The following is a 10867-nucleotide window of genomic DNA, read 5'->3' as shown; positions in this document are numbered from 1 at the left end:
TCACCATCTATGTGAAGCCAATGCTGGTGTATGGTGCCTGCATAAAAAAAATTGAGGGCCAGCTTTACAGGCCACGCTCTGGCTTGCATTCAATCTCTCTTCAAAGCGCTCTTTCCAGCAGAGCCCTTGCAAAGCACAGCTTTATAGTTGCAATGTGAGAAATTCTCCTCACTCATTTTGAGCTCATCTGCTCCTTTGCACTCAGGGCCTTGTGACTCCAGTATTGTGGTAGTACCTAGAGGTCTTCTCCCATGCTGTGTGCTGTACAAGCACACAAGAATGGAACTTTTCCCAAAGAAGTTCCTTTGCAAGTGTAATGTAAAGACTTAGCTCTAAAATAGTTTTGAAAAGGGCAGAGTTGTTACCTTAAGGGAGCTTTTGTTTGCTGTTGGTGTGAAATTGATATGTTTGGATAGAGGCTCTGTAGAATTTACATTTTAGCTTGAAATCTGCATGGATGAAAGTTGTTCACGCGTGGCAAAAGAAGTCAGCTACCAGGAGCGAGAAAGAAAGGGCAGCTTCTCTCTGAGGAGAAACTTGTCCTATCTCCAAGTGTCCTAGCGCAGAATGTTTACAAAACGCTCATTAAGGGAAAGGGGATTGCGAGATAGCAACAAATCTGGTGAACAGCTTACACTACACGAGATAAGAGAGGCAAGGCGACCATAGAAGAGAGCAAGCCATATCCAATTACCGAGACCTGGTTTTGGGGAGGGGGAAGGGGGAGACAGACAGGACGGATCACAAGTTTCAAGACAAGAGCTTCCAAACTTGTCATCTCTCTGTGACACAAGCCGTGTACAACCCAGGGGATAAAACCACCACTTAGCCCACACGAGAGCTAGAGCTTGTTGAGTGCGGTTGGAAGCTTGAGCGAAGTCATGGATTCTGTAGTCCTCCAGCTGTGGGCTGTCCTCTGTCTCTTGATTCACCTTGCCACTTGCAGTCCCATCCTGAGCTTAGAGCACTCTTCCTTGGAGGAAGACGTGCCTCTTTTCGACGAGATTCTCTCCGAGCAGGATGGTGTTGATTTCAACACGCTGCTTCAGAATATGAAAAACGAGTTTTTGAAGACGTTGAACCTCTCTGACATTCCCCTGCATGAAACGGCCAAGGTGGATCCGCCAGAGTACATGCTAGAGCTGTACAACAGGTTTGCCACCGATAGGACATCTATGCCATCCGCAAATATTATTAGGAGCTTCAAAAATGAAGGTAAGATATGGGCATCTCTAGGAGAAGTAAATAGAAATGAGCATCTTTATAGTCAGCGTGAAATGTATTTACCAGGCATGGAGCATGAACCATACTAAGGGAAAAAAGGCCTTTCAGTGAGGATGGCATTGGAAATAGGCAGCTAACACTACATGTACCAGGGTTACCCAGATCCCACTTCTTGTGAGATAGATCTCTCGTCCTTTGCTTTTGAGACTGTAAGGTTTTGGAGGAAGATGTTTCTTTAATGTTTGGGCAGCACCAAGTATAACTTAGGTGCATCGTTTTCATTATCCTCATAATGACGCACATCGTTCGCAATTACCTGATTGATTTTTCAAATGGATACCTTAAGTAATATTTGAAACTAATGCAAGAAATGTTTTTACACACTGTTCAAAGGTGCAATATTTTCCTATTATGAGCTTAACCAAATATGGCTTTCTGTTAATATCCTCTCACTCTTGATGCTCATGGCATTTGTAACATTTTCTTCCTTTGGTATCTGAGCACAGTCCAGCAAAAATACATAGAAATATGTGAAACAGAATTTTGGATAACCCTTAGATTTTACTTAGGAGGACTAGAATATTTCCTATTAAAAAACAAAGAAAACAAACAAACAAAAAAAACCCCCAAAACCTGAAGAAGCCTAATTGTGACCTTAGGTAGTTTCCCTATATGTTTCTGCTTCAGCATTTCTTCTCAGTTCAGTGAGGACAAGATAATGTTTCAGTGCTAACAATTCAATAGTTTGTCAATACCGATTTGCACCAATACAGGTTTTATGTTAAAAACATTTTTCAACTAAACAATTCCAAATACAGATAACTCCACTTGGCAAACACAAGTGCTTCGATTCATTTTAACTACTCAGGGGTACATGCAACTATTCAAACTGCTGTGGGGCTTCTATAATCCTTTGTTTGTCTAATTAATGAAGTATAAAGTCATTATTCCTTTTTCTCTAACATTTTCACTTTTGAAATTATGAACTATAAGGAGAGGCTATGTGCAAGTCACTTCAGTTTTGCAGTGGAGTGAGATGTAAGCAGAGAATCCAAAAGCTCTGTTCTGCTCTGTCCGTCTGCCAGGCCCAGGCACTCTTCACCAGCAATATGTTTCTGGTTTGAGGAGCCACTACACTGGTTTAAATCTTCTTTACATATTCTTTCCTCCAGTGTGGAGAAATTTATTGAAGGGTTGTTGGTAAACCAGTTACAACCACTGGTGAACAGTGACTCATGTGAACCACTGTTCCTGTCACTGCTCATCAGCATGAGTGAAGGCATATGCAGAAATGCGTGTTGTTCTTTTCTCTTTTTGCACTATTTGGAAAAAATAAATGGGATAAAAATTGCCAAGTACAGTGTGCTAAAGAATAAAATACAGTGTGGTTTAATGATGTAAATCTGAAGTCATTCCACTGGCAAACCCGATGTTCTTTCGGGTTTGCAGCATTGCAAATGGTACAGACCGACCTTTTGCCAGTAAAACATTAGGGTTTGCAGTTCTGTGCCTTTCTGTAACCATGACATTCGATGCCTACTTCATCACTGCAGAAGTTCTGCACCAGTTGGAGTAAACTTGGCTGAACTTTTTGTCATTTTTGTATTTCTCTCGCCTCTTCCAGTCCAAACCAGCAAGCTGCGAAGTGAGACTACTGATGTTAAGACAGCTTCATAAACGTATGCAGTTAGAGGAGCTATGCAATTAATGTTTGTTATGTGTCTTGAAAGTCTGTATAACTAAGAACCATCCATTTCATGCTAACAAGCTCTTTTGATAGAGAAATTAATTACTTGCAATGATCAGGACAGCAGAAACAGATCATACCATGGAATTTTTTTGTTCACCTGCCTACTGAAAATTGGCAGTAATGGTAGTTTCATTATTATCCATTAAATCCTTTATTAAATTTGTTATAAGAACATTATAGAAATACAACATGCTGCATGGCTGGAATTAGTTCTTTGTTTTAAGCCATGGACCATAACATCTCCATTGTAAATGGGACTGTAATCAGTTCTTAAAAGTTGAATAAAGGTCTTAAGGGAAATTTTTCTTTTCCTGCGGACTCCAGATCTGCCTTCCTGACCCTGCTAGGGGTGTACTGGTAACAGTAGGAGATATTTCACCCTATAGACTTTCTAGCTAAAGCCCACAGTCACATCCTGACTTAGAAATAAACACTTCTTATGCCCTGATAGCATTCACCCAGCTTCTTACATATGGCATGGCCTTCCCCTGCCTCCTGGTGAATTACTTGTGCTCATCTTCTATATGGTCAGGTGGTATTTCTCCATGCTGTCATTATATGTAATCACTGGAGACTTGCTTTAGTGTATCAAGGTCTCAGAAATCCCGAAGATCACTTCCAGTGTGGAGATTGTAGCTAAGCTTGAATAGCATTGTCTTTCAGCTCACAGTCTGCTCCTACCCTGATGCTGTGCAGAGCATATTCAGCTCCCACCTTTATCAATTGACAGGTAGGGAAATGCAAGCAGAATCACCCCTCATTTTTTAAATATATGAACAGACGAAAGTGCAAAATGGAAAAAAAAAAAAAAAAGCACATGAATTGTCCTACTTAATTTCAGTTTTGAGGCACCTGCCTAAGTTAACTGATTGCTTGAGTGCACTGATGGAGCATGGCCAATACTTGCAGCTTTATCAGTGTCGTTTTTCTACAAACATCAAAATTGGAGAAGTCAGAGATTAAGATAGTAATAGGTCACAAGTAGCTTGCCTTTGCAGAAATGTTACCCATAATCCCTATGTCCTAATCTGTCTTCCAAGTTACAAGTGGACAGCACAGTAATTCAGCAACAAATACACAATCATTAGCTAAGATTCCTGCATTGTGTAAAGAAATGCATATTGCCTACGTATAAACAAACAACGCAGATAGGACAGACAGCCTGACTGACAAGCAGATATTATGTTCTTATATGTTTTATTAACCAAAGCTGCCAAAAGTGCCTGGCTAAGTACAGCTGTTTGACTGCTCAATTGAAGTCCATTGAGTCTGTGGCAGGATTTCTGTTGACTGGTGGTTCACACTGGATGTTCACCGCCTGCTCTTCCTAACCAAGAGCCTTTACATCTTCCAAAGCAACTTTCCCTCCCTTAGTGCTTGGCCTTTTCAGTTTCTGAGGGATGTTTCAGCAGAAGGGAATACTTGCTAGCACAAAAAAGCTAAGCAGACACAGATACAGCCTGTTGTTCTTGCATATGCAGCTTATATGTCACCCATCTCATGTTTACTCCAGTGAAATATCCTTCTTCCCTTTCTCTCCTACACCGATGAATGTTTTTCCTCATTTGTTAAAACAGTTGCTGTGCAGTAACCTGGAAGTGATTTGTATTTCAGTATTAGGCAACACGTTTTTAATATGTAAGCCTTCCAGGTGAAAAGGAAGTCCCTGGAAGGTATGGGGAGAGGAGGAGGATCTATAAATCCAGGTTTACGGTCTATAGTATGTCTGGGACCTTGCTGTCGTTAGACATCTAAAATAAAGTCGTCTTTTTTTCCAAGAACAGTTTTGGGAAATGATGAAAAAACACTCTCCTGGAACTGTTTGAAACCAAGCAATGCAAAACATGTCAGATGATCTTCAGTGCATGTGTTGCTGGATGTATTCATCCTTCTAAAATATTTGATCTTTGTCATTTCCAGACTTGGCTTCCCACCCTATTGGTATTACAGGAATTCGGAAATACCCTCTTCTATTCAATGTTTCCATCCCTCACCATGAAGAAATCACCATGGCAGAGCTGAGGCTCTACACCTTAGTGGAAAGGGACCAAATGCTCTACGATGGGCTTGACCGGAAGGTCACCATTTTTGAAGTGCTGGAAAATGACCGTATGGGGGTAGGAGAAGAGAGAAGGACAGTGGCATTGGCATCCAGGCAGATCTATGGCACAAGCAGTGAGTGGGAGAGCTTCGAGGTCACCGAAGCCATCAAGCGTTGGCGAAGGGCAGGACTGACCACGCACCGGCTGGAAGTTCATATAGAGAGCAGGGAAGGGGAGGAGCAGAACGGAGAGGGGAAACTCGATATTGACATCAACTCTGAGGCTAAGCACGTGCCCCTGTTGATTGTGTTCTCTGATGACCAAAGCAATGACAAAAAAGAGGAGAAGCAAGAGCTGAACGAAATGATAGACCATGAGCAGCTCCTGGACTTGGAGAACCTGGAAGTCGGCAATTTCCATGGCCAGCCTGGTGAGGAGGCGCTGCTCCAGATGCGCTCCAACATCATTTACGACTCTACTGCCCGAATCCGGAGGAACGCAAAAGGCAACTACTGTAAAAAGACTCCACTGTACATAGATTTCAAGGAGATTGGCTGGGATTCCTGGATCATCGCCCCAGCAGGATATGAAGCTTACGAGTGCCATGGAGTGTGCGCCTACCCCTTAACAGAGCACGTCACACCAACAAAACATGCCATTGTCCAGACTTTGGTTCACCTGAAGAATCCCCAGAAAGCCTCCAAGGCTTGCTGTGTGCCCACCAAACTTGATCCCATCTCTATTCTCTACTTAGATGCAGGGGTGGTCACCTACAAGTTCAAATATGAAGGCATGGTGGTATCAGAGTGTGGCTGCAGATAGTAGCAGGGAACGCATGCACAGGGGAGTGCACAGGGGAAGTATTTAATGATTCAGTCTGTAAATTTGTACATTTCAGATTTCCTATTTAATAAGGTTATTTAATGAGGCATGTACAGATAATTGTATGTTTCCTGTTATGGGGAATGGGCAAGTTGTACGACCGTAGGGAATGTATATTTTGTTCCATTGCTTGCTTCTTGCTGTTCTTCGCTGTTCAAATTATGACTGAGTCTCTTTTCCTATCAGGGCCTAGAGAAGATCACTGGATTGTTTGGGAGGGTTCTTTGTGCCAAAGGGGCACATTCAAATTCACAGAAATAAAGGCATATTTTTGTACTTTATTGATGTCGATTGGCATCTATAGGGATTTCCAGAGCTATTAAAGATAGGTGAACTACAGGCAATACACACCTAGATCGTTTAGTTTTGTGTAAAATCTTTATAAAGATCTTTACATGCTCAGATGTATTTAGTTTTTTTAATTTATCTCTGTGGATCTTAAGTCCTGATAATTCTCAAGTTCCTAAATCACTAAGGCAGGACAAGGTGTTAGACTTTTTCCTTTTTTCTTACTCTTTTCTTGAATCTTTCCCTGTCTCAGTTAAAGGTAACTGGCAGGGGTGATTTGGCATCTGGAGCAGAAGGGAACCATTCCCTTTCCCATCTTTCTTAGTACAGCAATGGGCCCAGGAGCAGTGCCAGGCTTGTGCAGTGCTTTGATGTGCAATGGCAAGAAATTCCCCCTGTGCATGTTTATTACAAAAGCACCCTGTGTAAATCGGCGCTGGCTTTGCTGCGTTAGCTGTGTGTTGTCTCTCAAGAGCCAGAGCTTTAGGTGGCAGAAATAAGTGCAGTAAATTTCCTAAATCCTTGAAATTTTATCAGTTTATACCAGCTAAGAAACTAGTCCCCCTACCCAGTCCAGTAAACTACATACAATACAGCTATGTAATCCAATTCAAATGGCCAAGTAGTATTGCATTTAGTCTGCACAGAGCTAGACAGAAAGGGAAACCCCTTTGTGCCAGCTAGATAGAGAGGATCTTTCCTTTATGTATGTGCTGAAATTGTCAATTCATAAAGATATTGCCCCCCCCCCCTTAAACTATATATGATGGAGTCACATGCCATGTTTCCGCCACTCTTCTGCAACAAATCATGGTGATAAGAAGGTGTCAGAGCTGAGAAACAATAGACCCGTCACTTTATTTATACTAAGCTGCAAATTTGTCAGATTCTTGGGGAAGTGTAAGTGACGTTGACTCTCTTAGACTGTACCAGAGCCTGCTGTACTGTCCCTGCATCTGTTTTACACTTTTAAGGGAAAGGTATCTTCCCTGGAAGTGATAAGGGTCTTTGAAAGAACCACTCTAACACTTCATGGGAATGAACACAAAAGACGTTGCCATGCACCAACTAAAACCAGTTTCACCTATTTCCACACATACTCTTCTGTGCTTCCCGTAATTTATTGACCTATTTATTGACTGCTTGCCTTTGTAATATAATGTAGAATACAGAATGTTTTATTTTTGTGCTTGTGTGTAATCCCACTTGGATAAAACCTTGTACCAATCCTATTTTACATGGAATCTCTCTGTTGAGTTGTGCTGCACAGAGATTGGGGTTGCTGATTTTTTTTTTTCCCCCCTAGATATTTGTAAATACCGTATACCACAGTTACCTCCCTTGCTTACAGAACTGTTCACTCACTGTAGTGATTTAAGTAGCATTCTGGAGCATGTATGGTCTTGTCCAATGTATAACTACTCTTGCAGAGGCATCATTGCTTTAAGTGGTCAGCTGTGTAGTTTATTGTGGAGTTATGCAGTCTCCACTCGTGCTGCGTGTTTCCAGATAGCAGGCTGCACCATGGAGCTATATTGCTTTATGCCTGCTACAGATCTTACCCTGCGAGTGACTGACAGCACTCACAGACCTTTACCCTGAGCTGCACTGCAATCTTAGTCTGTGGTTAATGGCACATTAAAAGAATTCGTAAGAGGTGTGATATTTTGCTCTGCTGACATGAACTGCGGCAGCCAACGGTTGAAGTGTGACCACACAGATCCTTTCAAAACTATCCACAATTCTTATGAAGCCATTTGCCAAGACAAACCATTCACCTTGTTAGGAGTGATAATCCAGCATTAGGGAGATAATCTGACATTTGCTTTTATCATCTCTTTTCTGCGACTGTTCCTGTGGCAGTGATCTGACCAGTGTGCTTTTTGCACCACTGTCCTTAACTGAGCAGTACCAACACTTCCTGAACAGCACCAACCTTTCTGAACAGCATGTAGGAGGACCTGTGCCTTAAAAATAAAAAGTATCCCACTGTAATCACCCATAATCACTATAAATTTTCAAGTGACCATGAAGCAAAGCAGAGTGGCAGCCTTTGCACTCTCTTATTGCCAGAGATTTGTTGTAATAGAGTAGATAGTACACAGTGTGTTACAGTACAATGCAAATGTGGGTAGGCATGTAATTTTATCAGTTAGTAAACCTGCATGTGTGAATTTTTACAAGATCAGTAAAAATATCAATGGTAGCTTTTTAGCCAGTATTCTGATACTAGTAACTTTTCTTTATAAAGAAACACGGACTGTACTGCTGATTGAAGAGGATTTCAGCCAGCCAGAGTTTGTGGTGAAAAACTGTGAAGCATGAGATGTATCTCCCTGTGCTATTTTGGGAGAAAACTGAGCATCTCTTGAATCCTTCAGCTGCACCTGTGCTGTTCATAACCTGAGATTAGAACTATTGAGAACAGTATTTCATTTATTAATGTGTGTCTGTTAGAATTGCACGCCTGCTTTATGAGCAAAAACTTACCTTACTTTTACCTTACCTTTGAATATAATTATGCAAAGACATTTGCTGGATATTCACGCAGTTAGATGGCAGAGATCAGGCAAAATAACACCAAAAAAAATGGGGGCAGGTATTTTATAAAGAGCTTTCCCTAAGTAGTAAATTAAGGTTGCTTCTGCAAACTCAGAAATGCTTGGTTTTAAATGCACCTGTCCATATAGGTAAAACACTCACAAATAACACGGTGAATGCATGACAAGAGCCCGTGCTACCAAGCTGTAAGTGCTGGTAACGTCAGCGAGAAGTCCCTGAAAAAATAATCCACTGCATGTTTTCATTTTCTTTGTTTCTTTAGTCCTTCCTTCCATCCTCCTTTCTTCCTCCTTCCTTCCAACCATCTGGATTAGTACTGTGACTTCTGTTTCTAAAAGAATTTATTTTCACATTAAATAGCAGTATGCATTGATTTTCCTTTCATTTCTGATCTATTTTATATCACCATGCTAGCAGATGCTTGACTTAAAAGTGCAAACCAATTTTAGAAAGGTTTCAAAAAATATGGCTTCAGTATGGAAGTATCTATCTTTCTAGCCATCCATCCATCCATCCGTCTCTGAATTATTGCATGCAACTGAAGGAGGCAGCAATGCTGTCTCACCAATTTCAGTTGGATTTTTGCTTTCATCTTTTTCTAATTGAATATGTATAAGAAAGTGTAAGCAGATATGAAGCCCCTTTTTTGCTGGACGCTGTATAAAATGCCAGGCAGTGCTTGCAGTCTAAATAGGACAGGTAAAGGGGTGGGAGCAGAAACAAATGATACAAAGAGAGGAAGAGCCTGGATAACGTATCAGCAAGGGGGCTGGGGGAAGAGTTTTGGTCTTGGATTACTGCTCTTAAATCAACACATACAATGCCTCCAGAAGAGCATGAACTTCAGGACATCTTACTCATTTCTTGGTCTTGGAAGAAATCATGATAGCTGTGTCTCCTGTGCAAACACTCGGCACCAATGCCAGATTTCACGAAGCACTTGGAAGTTTGAGGTTCCCTTAAATGATCCATACCTCTTAGCTCTCTGCACGTGGACTAAAATTCCTTTAATAGATTTCTTCCCAAAGCTTTCTTGCATTATCCCTTTCTTGGGGGCATGATCCCTGGAGTCCAGGCTCACTCTGCGGTGCCCTGCGTAGCTGATTGAAGATACAGATTACCAGCTTTTTGAGCATTAAAGCTTGACAGCTCAGCATGGCTTTTTCTGCCACCGCTGCCCCAGCCCTGCCAGCCCCCTTGCTCTGGGCAGATTGGCTGTTTGGGGCAGTCTGTGGAGCCTGGGGAGAAGGGGCAGAGCCTCACGCTGTTCTGGCAAGAAAGCAGGGCACCCCGTCTCCCTAGCAGTGCCTGGTGCTGGCTCGTGCTGCTCCCATTTGGAGGTGCCCAAATGTCAGTCTTCGGGAAAAAGAAGTATTCCTGAATATTGTGGACACATACCTCTTTCCAAAGGCAGTGGGTCCTGCCAGGTGAGCAGCAACTCTGGAGCTAAAGGTGTGAGGATCAACCTCCCCAAAACTGAAGTCACTTAGGAAAAATCATCTCCCAAATCATCCAAAGCAGCAGCCAGAACCTATGCCCATCTTCTCCTCCCAAGCTACAGCTACTGCACTGCCCTTGTTAGACTGCTCAGAGAGCAAAGCAAACCAGAACCTCCAGCAATCTAGAAATATCAAAGGATCCTGCGGTTTTTAACAGCCACCGGCAGTTTGGTGCCTGGCTTACCTACAGCACAACGGGAGAGGTTCAGTTAAGTATGTTCTGTGAAACACAATGAGCCAAACCCCAGCAAAATCCATCATTTTTTTAAGGAAAAAAAAAAAGAGAGGAAGGTTTCCTGGCACTTGAACATCTGCTTCAAGCATTTGAAAAACTACAGCCCAGTGTTAATTTAAACTTCCTTATAACCCAGTTCAACATTTGGAGTGCAAACACTGTTAATAGGATGGGAACCAGGGTGGTGGTGGTTTGCTTACTATATTGGGAAACAAAGCCAGAGCAAAACTAGCTTGAGATAGAGTTTTTGTTTATACTGCTGACCCATCTGTCTTCATTAATGCACTATTTACAGGAAAAGTTAAAAAATTAGCTTCTGCTTCTTCTTCAATTGCAACAGCAACAAATAAAGGCTGAATGGTTCCTTTGCCCTCGACTAAAAATG

General features: G+C 41.9%; 1 protein-coding gene across 1 annotated transcript; it reads left to right on the top strand.

Annotated features, from left to right (window-relative positions):
- The first annotated feature begins 823 nt into the window (after nt 1-823).
- BMP10 (bone morphogenetic protein 10) lies at nt 824-8395 on the top strand. Its single transcript, XM_052806772.1, has 2 exons — nt 824-1215; nt 4895-8395. Exons 1-2 carry the CDS (start codon nt 882-884, stop codon nt 5836-5838), a joined length of 1278 nt encoding a protein of 425 aa, XP_052662732.1. The 5' UTR covers nt 824-881; the 3' UTR covers nt 5839-8395.
- The last annotated feature ends 2472 nt before the right edge of the window (nt 8396-10867 follow it).

Source organism: Harpia harpyja, chromosome 13 (assembly GCF_026419915.1).
Source record: "Harpia harpyja isolate bHarHar1 chromosome 13, bHarHar1 primary haplotype, whole genome shotgun sequence".
NCBI classification, from domain to species: Eukaryota; Metazoa; Chordata; class Aves; order Accipitriformes; family Accipitridae; genus Harpia; species Harpia harpyja.
The sequence above is the reverse complement of the archived record's forward strand: the minus strand, read 5'-3'. Positions and strand labels throughout refer to the sequence as shown.